We start from the raw sequence: 15,874 nt of genomic DNA, 5'->3' as shown, positions 1-15,874 counted from the left end.
TAATTTGTCTTCTTGCAACTTAATTCATTTAGGAAAATAGCAGTCTTGGATAGCATTTACTCCCCTAGTAAAATCAGTACATACCTTGCTGTTTATGCTGAATCTAACAAAAGTCATGTTCACAACAGCTAAAATAATAAATTTGAGAACTGTTGCTGCCCTAATTTCTGTTCAGAACAATCCGTGTTAGTATACACTTAATAGTACTGATATAGACTTCTTACCTATTTATATAGCAAGCATTTCCTGAACATTTAAATTCATTCTAATTGCATATAGATAGGCATATGGTATATATGGACACTTTGCCAAAGATTAGCTTTTGTTCAACATTCCTCAGTGTTTCCGGCAAGATTAAACGTAGATACCTTTTCGATGAAACTGAAGAGACCCCAGCAGACATATGGATTTTAGCATCTCTGTGGTATACATTTCTAAACAGCACTGCAGCTGGATGTAAAGCCGACAGATTTCTGGATGGATCTCACCATCTTCCGGGCTGCAACAGAATGAAAGAGAAAAGCTGTGAACATTCTCAAGATTTCACTCATCAGCCATTTGTCTCAGCTCCGAGAGGGAAAAATGCTCAATAAAGATTCCTTAAAGCCTTGATTCTAAAATATAGGACTTCCTGCTTTGAAACCAATGACCAATGTGACAGTTCTTATGTAAGTCTCTTTCTGACTAACAGTTCTTAATTTTTTCCCCCTTCAGCAGCAGAGTTCTGCCGGGAGCTTAAAATCATAAATGCTTTACATAATTGAAAATATCAGACATCTTCAGTTGAGCTGTTGGAACAAATTTCCAAAATATATTTAAACCATAAGAATCTCCTAGCCTGCAAGAAGAGATTAAAAACCCTTGTTTTTAGAGAAACTGACAAGAGCAATTCAATTACCAGTTGTAAGACAGCTCTTTAATATTAGGGCCCTCGTATAATATGATTAGAGAGCAATTTACAAATTATTTTTATCAAGGTTTTTTGTCTCAGTCTAAAGGTTCTTCCTTTATTGTTTGCTATTGCTAATTTACGAGAGACCAAATGTTTTTAACGAAAAAATTAAAATGTCATGAAAAAAGTAATAAAATTCTACTAATTATGCTTAACAATCTAAAGCTAAAGAAATGCTGGACTTATGCTCTAAAGTTTATTCTAAAGTCCTTGTGTCTTCCTCTATTAAATATGATAAAACATATATAAATGATAAAACATGGAGCAATCACTTTTGTTTTTAAGGGGAGAAAAACTAGTTGATAAAACAATACTCTATTTTGTATGCGACTAAAATAGCATGTGTTGAATAAAACAAATCAAATAAAAGGGATACAGTTTAGAGATAGATTAGAAATAAAAGAAAGCCTAGAAGTGAACTCTATCAAATGTCTTAATGAGTTAACTTTACTTCCATCCCTATTAATTTAAAATGCAATGAAATCTGATTTTTAAATATAGCATTTGGATTTGATTTCTTTGTAATGTGGGTCAGTGGCAAAATATCAGGAGGTAATTATCAGATAAAAATAACGACTTCAAGTTCTGGAATCACAGTAAAGAGAATTTGTATGTACACAGCGCTTTACAATGATAGTTAGTTTTCATTTTCAATACTTATTTAGTCGATGAGCAAGAGTTGATCTAACCATATGGCTTATGTAACACAAGGAAATGCAAAATTCTTAGCCTCAGCATCAGTGATGCCTGCACATGTTTTTACTGTGTCAGACAGAATAAAGTACCTCAGAAGAGCTTACATGCAAAATTTGGCTTTATCTGAAAATTAAAAGATGTTATTTTCTCATTGGTGTCTCGTGGGTGCCACCCTAGGCCAACATAGGAAGCAAGTGTATCTCTGGGGAAAATATCGGGTTTTTTTTCAGAGCATCCTCCCATAGGTGCCTTCCACTCTCAAGCTGTCCTCCGATTCTCCCATCTCACCCCACTCAGACATACCCAGACATACACACACACACCCAGACACACATACACACCCCCCTCTGATTATTTCATATCATCTTCAGCCTTCACAGTCTCTGACTGTGTCCTATTCCCTCATGGACCTGCTAGATTCTGAACAGATAATGGGCATTAATTGTTCATGTAATAAAAATTGATCCTTGTATGTTATCTACTGATACATTTACTTTTCAGAGCAAAATCTGAAGATAATATCTTAATCTAAAAGGAGGATAAAGGGAAAATATTTTAAGGCAGACAGTTCTTTTCTATGCTGGTTCATCATCCCAACATCAGCTGCCTATTTTCACCTACATATAACATTGGCCCTGGTGGCTCATAGGCAGATATTTTTAAAAATTTTGTTTTTAATGGACACATAATAATTGTATATACTATGGTATAGAGTGTGATGTTTTGATACATGTATATATTGTATAATGATTAAATCAGAGTAGTTGGCAGATCTGTTACCTCAAATATTTATCATTTCTTTGTGGTGAGAACATTCAGAATACTCTCTTGTAGCTATTTTGAAATATAAAATACATTATGGTTAACTATAGTCATGCTACTTACTGTGCAATAGAACACCAGAACTTATTCCTTTTATCTAACTGTAACTTTGAACAATATAAAATGCTTCACAAATTTGCATGTCATCCTTGCTTAGGAGCCATGCTAATCTTTTCTGTATATTTCAATTTTAGTATATGTGATGCTGAACCCTCATATGCAGATTAAAAAAAAAAACTTTAAAACCTTTTAAAAATCTGTTGTATGTATTGTACATTTTGTGAGTGGGACAATTAGCCAGTACAGTAGCATCCGGGCCAGGGAACATTCGTATTTTCAGAGGTACAAAATATGTGCCTAGTGGGGCTTAGCTCCAAAAATATGCAAACTTCATATATGGATGACATTTTATGTAATTTAAACAAATGACTACCATATTAACATGTTTTAAGAACCAGTATATTTAGTATTATTTTACAGCTAGAAAAAGAGAGGTAAAGCAATGCATTAGGTGCTTCTGAGAAAAGGCACGTCAAAACAGATTAAAATGCCTAATTCAAAACATTTCTTTGGGTGCCATCTCCCAAATGCCTCTGTAACCCACAGAGATTCTCAAACTTGTTACAAGAAGAACTGAATAGGTGCCACCAGAAATTCAATCTGCCTAACAAAAATTAATTGATGCTAAGGTTGCATCATAAATTTTCTGGTTAACAAAGTCACATATACACTCATATGTTGCCCTTTAATGTCTTGGGAAATTGAAATATAGAGAAAGAAAGGAACTATTTAAAGAAAAGTGGAAAAGTTAAGGTATCTTTTATGTTAGAGTTTCATGATGCCTAGACTAAGTTACTTTAACTTCAGGGCTTGTACAATTTATTTCTCCCTCTTTAGAGCTTTAAGATTTATTACCGTTAGTGATTACTGAAAATTCATTGAAATGCAAGTTGTCAAATGAGTTATAACATATCTGATGTTATAAGCAGTGAACTGAAATACATTTTTGGGAAACATTAAGAGCATTTGCGTTATTTTCATAACAAATGAGTAAGAGCTGAAACACGGAGAATGAAAGAAGAGCTAAGAAAACAGCAATTTAAAAGCTTGAAACTTCCTAGGGATAGATTACAAGACCTAAGGAAACATTTACATTAAAATGAAATTGGACCTGTGTAATTCCTATGGGAACTGGAAGTAACAACTTAGAGGTAACTTTACCACATGTTATTTATGTTTAGTCTAACACGATTCACTCTAATTAATCAGAGTTTAGGTCTATGAGAGTCACCCCTGAGGGTGATTCTTTTAATTCAGTCAAATATGTTCTATGAGTTAGTAACTAGATTGTGATTATTTATTTTTTCTATTGAGTGTAAGTCAAGAGCTTAACCATATTGATTAATTTCAAAGCCTTAGTATTGATAGAAAAAAACTCTAAGAATTAACTTCAAAATTTCAGTGCTTTAGAGCTCAAGCTGAATCCAAAAACATTTAAAATAATGACCAAATTATAAATCTGCTCTCAACTAACTCCTTGCAGATCAGGATTTAATGACCAAATCATATAGCTTAGGAAACCTGAACTGCTGTAGGAGGAGGAGGACACAAATACAGATTTTGACTAAGTTGCCTCTTGACAATGGAAACTCTCTCTATTGTGAATATTCTTATTTTGTAGTTCAAAAAGTAATCTGACAAAGGCTTGATAGAATGGCTAACTGTAAAAAGACTCATAATGCCCAATGTTGGTGATGATGTGGAGCAACAGAAATGCTCATACATTGTTCATGGGAATTAAGTGATCTACAACTCCTTTCTAAAAAGTTCTGGAAGTTTGTTATAAAGCTAAACATACACCCTCCTATGACCTGGATTCCATTTCTAGGTATTTGGCCAAGAGAAATAAAAACATTCACAAATAGAGTTCTACAGTAATATTCATGGTATTTTATTTAGATTAACCCCAAACTGGAAACAGCCCAGGTGTCTGTCAAGAGAAAAATGGTTAAAGAAATTAGTACACTTCTACAATAGAATAATACTCAACAATGAAAAGAAGCTAACTCCTGATCCTCAAAACAACATAGATAAATCACATAAGCCTTATCTTGAATGAGAAAATCCTTACACAAAAGAATAAATACTGTATGATTTCATTCATATGAGGCTCTATAACAGCTAAAACTGATGGTAAATATTAGAACAGAGGTGGGGAATTGACTGAGAAGGGGCATAAGTGAACTTTCTGGGGTAAGGGTGATATCCTGTGTCTAGATGGAGGTTTAGTTACACGGGTGTATACATTTGGCAAAATGTATTGAATGGTACACTTAAGATTTGCATTTGATTACATGCAAATTTTACTTAAAAAAACAAAAGCAAATATTGAACTAAGTTAATGCTATATATGCTGAATTGTTTATGAGTAAAGTTTACTGATATCTGCAGGTTCAGAAAAATGAAATGGATTGCTGGTTGGACAGAGGGATAAACAGACAGGTAGATATGTAATAAAGCAAGCATTGTAAAATGTTAATTGTAGAATCTAGGGAGTGAGTATTTATTTGATGACTGAGGATTTACATTTACCTAAATAATTACATGGGATAAATTAATCAAAACCACTGGGAGGCTTCATAATTGGTAGGGTCAAGTTTAGGAGTTAACACACTGGGGATTTTAGTTATGAAATATTTTGGCCCTGTATCTGTCTGCTCTTTTGCTGAGATTGCCAGACTTTGGAGGCCTGTGTAGCTGCTAATAGCTTTTTAAAAAAAATTGCAAAATGTTTGTTATTTTAATGGTCTGTCCCTAATGTAATGATTTATGTATTTAGTTGAAGGGAGTAAGACATAATGAAAGGAAAATTGAATCCTGGAGTCAGAAAACTTAGATTTAAATATAGGTTTGCCCCTTAGAATTGCGATCTTAGGAAAACTACTTTAACTTCTCTGAGACTCAGTTTCCTCAGCTGTAAAATTGGAATAACACCTATATGAAGTATCTCAAGGTTGCTGCAAGGATCAAATGAAATCATGTGTGGGAAAACAAGTATAAAAGGGAAAGGATGGTAAGAAGTTGGCTGCAATTCCTTTTAGCGCATCAAACTTGTGTTTAGTTAGCCTTCTGCTTGAACATAGTCTTTACTTATAAAAATTATCTCCTATTGTATAAAAGTCTTTATTTGCTTTACAGTTCCCTAATATGGACTTTGCTTAAAAAATATGCCATTAAGCTGAGGAAAAAAAAGTGTGACCTCACTGACAATCACTCAGCATTTTACAGAATTTAGTGATGACAGAAAAACACTCAGGGTTTGTCAGCTAGCAGAAATGGAAACAGAACTCCCGTCACAACAAATATATCTAAGTTTCTCTTTTTGGAATCAATTCTGTTATTGGCTATTATGCCAAGTGGCAAGGAAAGACCAAGGAAGCCAAAACAGGATGAGGGAAGGGGACGGTATCATTTGCTTTCTTTTTTAGAGCAAATAGGAAGAAAAGGGATTAAATGACTTCTCCAAAGAGAGTGAGCTCCAGGATCTCTCTTCAAATATCCCCACTGGTTCCTCTCAAATGAATTCCATTTACAAGGATACACCCTAATTCAGCGCCAACTTCAGTGACAGCTTCAGAGCTTAGTCTTCATATGGCTTCAGTGAGGGAGCTTCCTCAAGGTGGTCCCATATATCTATGTAATCATTGGATAGTTGGGGGCAGGGAAGATACAAATGTGTGTGTAAACCCAGTTATTAATTTTGGTTTCAAATTCTTAAAGGTAATTACAGACTCTCATAGATACAGAACAGGTGCCAGATCTCTACTGAACAACTACACTATTTCATACCAAAATAAGTACTACAATTAAAAAAAAAAAGAAGCCCAGTTAATTAGAAGAATAGAAATAAGACATTTTTCAAGGCATTTACACATATTATAGTTGAGTCTTGTCTCCATTTTTCTCATAATCTTGCTCTAGTGAGTTTTGATGAAACTTGTGCTTTAGGTGGAAATGTGTGTTGTTTTTTGTTCATACAGAGCCTTAGCAAGTGTGATTCCAGCAGGAGCCTTTGAAGAATAATTGCAGTAATTCCCCTCTCTTCACAGCATGTTGTTTCATGGGAACATATGGCTGGCTCTGTGACTTCCTCACCACTGAACATGAGCTGAGATCAAACTCTGCCCTGAAGCTATTCAGGTTCAGTCAGAAATAAAACTTGACTTTTAACAGGAAAGGGGAACCTGAAGTGCAATGGAATTTTCTTTTGGTGGCTACTTGGGGGACCTATATGTAAAGCAACAGGCCTCAGAGGGGCCAGCACCTTTTACAGTTTCTAGCGATATTCTGGTGACCATCTCCCTGTTGTCCCTTGCTTGCCCTTGGCCAGTACCTTTGCCATTTCCCTATGACCCGGTTGGGAGAGTTGATAAATAATGGGTAGCATTACTAAGCACTTTATTCACTTTTTTTTCATTTAAAAAATAAAAACCATATTTAAACATTTAAACACTAAAAAAAAAAAAAAAATCAATAACCATCAGTTCCCTGACCTTCGATGCTTATAATGAAATAAGACTAAAAATATTACGATTAAATTGTAAGTCATCTTTTATTCATCTTAAATGTAACTGTTAATGCAATACTGGGGAAAGTTGGGAATAAGCGGTGACATTTGGGGCAATTCTGAAAGGGTGGTCTAGGCATTTCTCAGGGCATTGGTGGTTGAAAGAGTTAATGGTCGATAACATCATGACTTCGTGTTTTCGTGACAGGAGTATCACTCCTAAAACTCATGCTTATTGGCAAGGAGAAAACTAACAAGTACAAGGCACCATTTCTTAAATCTTTAAAATAAAATGTCTTTATTATTCTGTCTTGGCCTCGTCTTCCACCTTCCTACCCTTTTTGGCTTGAGGGTCTCTTGACCTCTCCATTTTTCCCTTTGATTCTCTTAATGTTGTCCTGTTTACCATAAAGAGGCAAAGAGCTCTTTAGTCTTGGTCTTATAAGGTCTTGTGATTCTCAGAGCTAGCAGAGACAGGTCTGCGACTGATAGAGTCCGAGTGCTTAATTCTTCAATCTCTGCTGGGATGAAAATCAGTACCGTGGATTACATGGCTAGAACACAGCCCTTTCCCACTGAATATAGCTAGGATTAGTTTATTTTTAAAGGTATTTATTTAAGTGTGTTTTTATGTAAATATATATATTTATAAATATAAAATATAAATATATCTTATAAATATATATTTATGTCTATATATTATTTTATTTTATTTTATTTTTTTTAATGTTGCTAAGTGCTTTAATTAATTCAAGACTAACAGCAATTGAAAGTCAGATCCAATTCATGACAGCTATGATGATGCACTGATAACAACACATCCTGCCTGACCATCTCAGGAATTCCAACTTTTTGTTTTCTGTGCAGGGTTGGACATTTGCCATGCTATCCAGTATTGTGTGTAGCAGCTAGACTTCTTTTATTTATTTATTTATGTATTTATTTATTTATTATTATTATTATACTTTAAGTTGTAGGGTACATGTGCATAACGTGCAGGTTTGTTACATATGTATACTTGTGCCGTGTTGGTGTGCTGCACCCATCAACTCGTCATTTACATCAGGTATAACTCCCAATGCAATCCCTCCCCCCTCCCCCCTCCCCATGATAGGCCCCGGTGTGTGATGTTCCCCTTCCTGAGTCCAAGTGATCTCATTGTTCAGTTCCCACCTATGAGTGAGAACATGCGGTGTTTGGTTTTCTGTTCTTGTGATAGTTTGCTAAGAATGATGGTTTCCAGCTGCATCCATGTCCCTACAAAGGACACAAACTCATCCTTTTTGATGGCTGCATAGTATTCCATGGTGTATATGTGCCACATTTTCTTAATCCAATCTGTCACTGATGGACATTTGGGTTGATTCCAAGTCTTTGCTATTGTGAAGAGTGCTGCAATAAACATACGTGTGCATGTGTCTTTATAGCAGCATGATTTATAATCCTTTGGGTATATACCCAGTAATGGGATGGCTGGGTCATATGGTACATCTAGTTCTAGATCCTTGAGGAATCGCCATACTGTTTTCCATAATGGTTGAACTAGTTTACAATCCCACCAACAGTGTAAAAGCGTTCCTATTTCTCCACATCCTCTCCAGCACCTGTTGTTTCCTGACTTTTTAATGATCGCCATTCTAACTGGTGTGAGATGGTATCTCATTGTGGTTTTGATTTGCATTTCTCTGATGGCCAGTGATGATGAGCATTTTTTCATGTGTCTGTTGGCTGTATGAATGTCTTCTTTTGAGAAATGTCTGTTCATATCCTTTGCCCACTTTTTGATGGGGTTGTTTTTTTCTTGTAAATTTGTTTGAGTTCTTTGTAGGTTCTGGATATTAGCCCTTTGTCAGATGAGTAGATTGCAAAAATTTTCTCCCATTCTGTAGGTGGCCTGTTCACTCTGCTGGTAGTTTCTTTTGCTGTGCAGAAGCTCTTTAGTTTAATGAGATCCCATTTGTCAATTTTGGCTTTTGCTGCTGTTGCTTTTGGTGTTTTAGACATGAAGTCTTTGCCCATGCCTATGTCCTGAATGGTACTACCTAGGTTTTCCTCTAGGATTTTTATGGTATTAGGTCTAACATTTAAGTCTCTAATCCATCTTGAATTAATTTTCGTATAAGGAGTAAGGAAAGGATCCAGTTTCAGCTTTCTACTTATGGCTAGCCAATTTTCCCAGCACCATTTATTAAATAGGGAATCCTTTCCCCATTTCTTGTTTCTCTCAGGTTTGTCAAAGATCAGATGGCTGTAGATGTGTGGTATTACTTCTGAGGACTCTGTTCTGTTCCATTGGTCTATATCTCTGTTTTGGTACCAGTACCATGCTGTTTTGGTTACTGTAGCCTTGTAGTATAGTTTGAAGTCAGGTAGCGTGATGCCTCCAGCTTTGTTCTTTGTTCTTTGTTCTTCTGACTTTGTTCTTAGGATTGTCTTGGAGATGCGGGCTCTTTTTTGGTTCCATATGAACTTTAAAGCAGTTTTTTCCAATTCTGTGAAGAAACTCATTGGTAGCTTGATGGGGATGGCATTGAATCTATAAATTACCTTGGGCAGTATGGCCATTTTCAAGATATTGATTCTTCCTATCCATGAGCATGGTATGTTCTTCCATTTGTTTGTGTCCTCTTTTATTTCACTGAGCAGTGGTTTGTAGTTCTCCTTGAAGAGGTCCTTTACATCCCTTGTCAGTTGGATTCCTAGGTATTTTATTCTCTTTGAAGCAATTGTGAATGGAAGTTCATTCCTGATTTGGCTCTCTGTTTGTCTGTTACTGGTGTATAAGAATGCTTGTGATTTTTGCACATTAATTTTGTATCCTGAGACTTTGCTGAAGTTGCTTATCAGCTTAAGGAGATTTTGGGCTGAGACAATGGAGTTTTCTAAATATACAATCATGTCATCTGCAAAGAGGGACAATTTGACTTCTTCTTTTACTAACTGAATACCCTTGATTTCTTTCTCTTGCCTGATTGCCCTAGCCAGAACTTCCAACACTATGTTGAATAGGAGTGGTGAGAGAGGGCATCCCTGTCTTGGGCCAGTTTTCAAAGGGAATTTTTCCAGTTTTTGCCCATTCAGTATGATATTGGCTGTGGGTTTGTCATAAATAGCTCTTATGATTTTGAGGTACGTTCCATCAATACCGAATTTATTGAGCGTTTTTAGCATGAAGGGCTGTTGAATTTTGTCAAAAGCCTTTTCTGCATCAATTGAGATAATCATGTGGTTCTTGTCTTTGGTTCTGTTTATATGCTGGATTATGTTTATTGATTTGCAAATGTTGAACCAGCCTTGCATCCCAGGGATGAAGCCCACTTGATCATGGTGGATAAGCTTTTTGATGTGTTGCTGAATCCGGTTTGCCAGTATTTTATTGAGGATTTTTGCATCGATGTTCATCAGGGATATTGGTCTAAAATTCTCTTTTTTTGTTGTGTCTCTGCCAGGCTTTGGTATCAGGATGATGTTGGCCTCATAAAATGAGTTAGGGAGGATTCCCTCTTTTTGTATTGATTGGAATAGTTTCAGAAGGAATGGTACCAACTCCTCCTTGTACCTCTGGTAGAATTCAGCTGTGAATCCATCTGGTCCTGGACTTTTTTTGGTTGTTAGGCTATTAATTATTGCCTCAATTTCAGAGCCTGCTATTGGTCTATTCAGGGATTCAACTTCTTCCTGGTTTAGTCTTGGAAGAGTGTAAGTTTCCAGGAAATTACCCATTTCTTCTAGATTTTCCAGTTTATTTGCGTAGAGGTGTTTATAGTATTCTCTGATTGTAGTTTGTATTTCTGTGGGTAGTTTGTATTTCTGTGGGGTCGGTGGTGATATCCCCTTTATCATTTTTAATTGCGTCGATTTGATTCTTCTCTCTTTTCTTCTTTATTAGTCTTGCTAGTGGTCTGTCAATTTTGTTGATCTTTTCAAAAAACCAACTCCTGGATTCATTGATTTTTTTGGAGAGTTTTTTGTGTCTCTATCTCCTTCAGTTCTGCTCTGATCTTAGTTATTTCTTGCCTTCTGCTAGCTTTCGAATGTGTTTGCTCTTGCTTCTCTAGTTCTTTTAATTGCGATGTTAGAGTGTCAATTTTAGATCTTTCCTGCTTTCTCTTGTGGGCATTTAGGGCTATAAATTGCCCTCTACACACTGCTTTAAATGTGTCCCAGAGATTCTGGTATGTTGTATCTTTGTTCTCATTGGTTTCAAAGAACATCTTTATTTTTGCCTTCATTTCGTTATGTACCCAGTAGTCATTCAGGAGCAGGTTGTTCAGTTTCCATGTAGTTGAGCAGTTTTGATTGAGTTTCTTAGTCCTGAGTTCTAGTTTGATTGCACTGTGGTCTGAGAGACAGTTTGTTATAATTTCTGTTCTTGTACATTTGCTGAGGAGTGCTTTACTTCCAATTACGTGGTTGATTTTGGAGTAAGTATGATATGGTGCTGAGAAGAATGTATATTGTGTTGATTTGGGGTGGAGAGTTCTGTAGATGTCTATTAGGTCTGCTTGCTGCAGAGATGAGTTCAATTCCTGGATATCCTTGTTAACTTTCTGTCTCGTTGATCTGTCTAATGTTGACAGTGGAGTGTTGAAGTCTCCCATTATTATTGTATGGGAGTCTAAATCTCTTTGTAAGTCTCTAAGGACTTGCTTTATGAATCTGGGTGCTCCTGTATTGGGTGCATATATATTTAGGATAGTTAGCTCTTCCTGTTGAATTGATCCCTTTACCATTATGTAATGGCCTTCTTTGTCTCTTTTGATCTTTGATGGTTTAAAGTCTGTTTTTTCAGAGACTAGTATTGCAACCCCCGCTTTTTTTTGTTCTCCATTTGCTTGGTAAATCTTCCTCCATCCCTTTATTTTGAGCCTATGTATGTCTCTGCGTGTAAGATGGGTCCCCTGAATACAGCAGACTGATGGGTCTTGACTCTTTATCCAGTTTGCCAGTCTGTGTCTTTTAATTGGAGCATTTAGTCCATTTACATTTAAGGTTAAGATTGTTATGTGTGAACTTGATCCTGCCATTATGATATTAACTGGTTATTTTGCTCGTTAGTTGATGCAGTTTCTTCCTAGCCTCGATGGTCTTTACATTTTGGCATGTTTTTGCAATGGCTGGTACCGGTTGTTCCTTTCCATGTTTAGTGCTTCCTTCAGGGTCTCTTGTAAGGCAGGCCTAGTGGTGACAAAATCTCTAAGCATTTGCTTATCTGTAAAGGATTTTATTTCTCCTTCACTTATGAAACTTAGTTTGGCTGGATATGAAATTCTGGGTTTAAAATTCTTTTCTTTCAGAATGTTGAATATTGGCCCCCACTCTCTTCTGGCTTGGAGAGTTTCTGCCGAGAGATCTGCTGTTAGTCTGATGGGCTTCCCTTTGTGGGTAACCCGACCTTTCTCTCTGGCTGCCCTTAAGATTTTTTCCTTCATTTCAACTTTGGTGAATCTGGCAATTATGTGTCTTGGAGTTGCTCTTCTCGAGGAGTATCTTTGTGGTGTTCTCTGTATTTCCTGGATTTGAATGTTGGCCTGCCCTACTAGGTTGGGGAAGTTCTCCTGGATGATATCCTGAAGAGTGTTTTCCAACTTGGTTCCATTATCCCCCTCACTTTCAGGCACCCCAATCAGACGTAGATTTGGTCTTTTTACATAATCCCATACTTCTTGCAGGCTTTGTTCATTTCTTTTTCTTTTTTCTTTTGGTTTCTCTTCTCGCTTCATTTCATTCATTTGATCCTCAATCGCAGATACTCTTTCTTCCAGTTGATTGAGTCGGTTACTGAAGCTTGTGCATTTGTCACGTATTTCTCGTGTCATGGTTTTCATCTCTTTCATTTCATTTAGGACCTTCTCTGCATTAATTACTCTAGCCATCAATTCTTCCACTTTTTTTTCAAGATTTTTAGTTTCTTTGCGCTGGGTACGTAATTCCTCCTTTAGCTCTGAGAAATTTGATGGACTGAAGCCTTCTTCTCTCATCTCGTCAAAGTCATTCTCCGTCCAGCTTTGATCCATTGCTGGCGATGAGCTGCGCTCCTTTGCCGAGGGAGATGTGCTCTTATTTTTTGAATTTCCAGCTTTTCTGCCCTGCTTTTTCCCCATCTTTGTGGTTTTATCTGCCTCTGGTCTTTGATGATGGTGATGTACTGATGGGGTTTTGGTGTAGGTGTCATTCCTGTTTGATAGTTTTCCTTCTAACAGTCAGGACCCTCAGCTGTAGGTCTGTTGGAGATTGCTTGAGGTCCACTCCAGACCCTGTTTGCCTGGGTATCAGCAGCAGAGGCTGCAGAAGATAGAATATTTCTGAACAGCGAGTGTACCTGTCTGATTCTTGCTTTGGAAGCTTCCTCTCAGGGGTGTACTCCACCCTGTGAGGTGTGGGGTGTCAGACTGCCCCTAGTGGGGGATGTCTCCCAGTTAGGCTACTCAGGGGTCAGGGACCCACTTGAGCAGGGAGTCTGTCCCTTCTCAGATCTCAACCTCCGTGTTGGGAGATCCACTGCTCTCTTCAAAGCTGTCAGACAGAGTCGTTTGCGTCTGCAGAGGTTTCGGCTGTGTTTGTTATTGCCCTGTCCCCAGAGGTGGAGTCTACAGAGACAGGCAGATTTCCTTGAGCTGCTGTGAGCTCCACCCAGTTCGAGCTTCCCAGCAGCTTTGTTTACCTACTTAAGTCTCAGCAATGGCGGGCGCCCCTCCCCCATCCTCGCTGCTGCCTTGCCGGTAGATCACAGACTGCTGTGCTAGCAATGAGGGAGGCTCCGTGGGTGTGTGATCCTCCCGGCCAGGTGTGGGATATGATCTCCTGGTGTGCCTGTTTGCTTAAAGCGCAGTATTGGGGTGGGAGTTACCCGATTTTCCAGGTGTTGTGTGTCTCAGTTCCCCTGGCTAGGAAAAGGGATTCCCTTCCCCCTTGTGCTTCCCAGGTGAGGCAATGCTCGCCCTGCTTCAGCTCTTGCTGGTCGGGCTGCAGCAGCTGACCAGCACTGATCGTCCGGCACTCCCCAGTGAGATGAACCCAGTACCTCAGTTGAAAACGCAGAAATCACCTGTCTTCTGTGTTGCTCGCGCTGGGAGTTGGAGACTGGAGCTGTTCCTATTCGGCCATCTTGCTCTGCCCCCCCCCCCCCCGTCTATATATTATTTTAAAAGATAGCTACATATACTTGAATTAAAGATACATACAGGTTTCCACATTTTAATCTGAAAAATATTTTTGCATCTAAAATCAAGATTTTCAACCTCTGGTGCTTACTATTTTCACCTGATATCAATGATCTTCAAAGGTCAATTATCATTCAATTATCATGTGTTATACTGCAAAGAAATCAACTTAATTTTCATTATACCCAAAGTATGGGTCATTCATTGCAGCATGCAGTTAATTTCTGCGTTTATCCCCTGGAATTTTAGGGGTCAATACATTAAACTGTTGGCTTATTTAAATAGTATTTAGCTTTTCCTTCTTAATTATATCATTAAGTTAGTGATGCTGTATTTTTCTTCAGTAAAGCTACAGGTTTTATGGAATTAGTATTGCCAAAAACAATGACACAGCTTTAAAACATCCTGAGGTAACTGGGCTATGTTTAAATTATTCAATTAATCCTGATGTCTGCAACTTCAGAAAAATAATATGGATTGCTGGTTGGACAGAGGGATAAGCAGACAGGTAGATAGGTAATAAAGCAAGTATCGTAAAATGTTAGTTGTAGAATCTAGGGAGTGGGTATTTGCTTGGTGACTGAGGATTTACAGAAGAGAGATTTTAATTTAAAGAAGACATTATTCTATCATCTAATTTAACTGTAATAGCACAAAATGTTGATGAATACTTTAATAATTAATTATGACAAATAAGTTGTATAGTTATAGAATACCCAATTGTTGAATCCATTGTGTTTGCCAGTTCCAAATGGCCTCCTCTTCCATGCGAAAGACTGTTTATCTAAAGTGATTGCCCACAGGGTGACAGAAAGACCATAAGGGCCCCCAAACATGGACCATACTGGTGGTCCACACTACATACTAGTAAGCATGTTCTGCGTGGTCCTCTGGGTGCACATGCGCAGTAGCTGTACATGCTTGTTCATATGTTGCATGTCTCATTGGCATCTTAAATATCCACCCAGGGGAGGTTTATTTTACTATGAAAATGAGCAAAAGGTCCATTCGAGGACTGGTAAAATTAAAGTGTACCTGCTCTCAGTAGGGGAAATTCCCTACTCAAGATAGCTTTGCTTGAGACAGTTTATCTAAAGTATGGGCCACAGGGTGACAGAAAGACCATAAGGGCCCCCAAACATGGACCACACAGGCCTGAAATCCCATTTTTTAGACTCACAAAAGGATTAAACTTGAAAGGTAGTAAAGGAAGTGACCATGTTCTCAGAACCCAGCAACCGTGGTGACCATACAGTCTACACAATAAACCCCAGCATTCCCAGTGTAATTGAGCTCATTCAAGCAAAGCTATCTTGAGTAGGGAATTTCCCCTACTGAGAGCATGTACACTTCAATTTTACGTGTCCTCAAACTGACCTTTTGCTCATTTTAATAGTAAAGAAAACCTCCCCTGGGTGGAGATTTAAGATGCTAATGAGACATGCAACGTATGAACAAGCATGTAGAGCTACTGCACATGTGCACCCAGAGGACCACTCAGAACATGCTCACTAGTAACATCTCGTCCCACCTCCTAATGAATAATCATGTAAGACTCCTGTCAAGCAGTCTCCCCAGTGCCAGTCTTTGCTGTCTCGCTTTAACAAGTAGCCTGCCCTGAATTCTCTCTCTCTCAGGGTGTACTGTCTATTCTGCACCTAACTTACAAGAAAC

At 37.8% G+C, this 15,874-nt stretch overlaps 1 protein-coding gene and 1 non-coding gene across 6 annotated transcripts in view; both read right to left on the bottom strand.

The window, feature by feature from the left end:
• Window positions 1-15,874, bottom strand: part of RGS7BP (regulator of G protein signaling 7 binding protein) — a 108,067-nt gene that overhangs the window by 33,601 nt on the left and 58,592 nt on the right. For all 5 annotated transcript variants that reach the window (XM_065546308.2, XM_005556997.5, XM_065546309.1 and 2 more), the window contains exon 3: window positions 369-499. In XM_065546308.2, the coding sequence (XP_065402380.1) occupies window positions 369-499 (131 nt within the window). The remainder of the gene's footprint in view (window positions 1-368; window positions 500-15,874) is intronic.
• LOC123574212 (U6 spliceosomal RNA) lies at window positions 2,583-2,685 on the bottom strand. The gene has a single exon (XR_006699105.1). It is a non-coding gene; the product is annotated as a U6 spliceosomal RNA (small nuclear RNA).

The sequence above is a fragment of the Macaca fascicularis genome, chromosome 6 (genome assembly GCF_037993035.2).
Source record: "Macaca fascicularis isolate 582-1 chromosome 6, T2T-MFA8v1.1".
NCBI lineage: Eukaryota > Metazoa > Chordata > Mammalia > Primates > Cercopithecidae > Macaca > Macaca fascicularis.
This window is presented reverse-complemented; position numbering and strand designations above follow the sequence as displayed.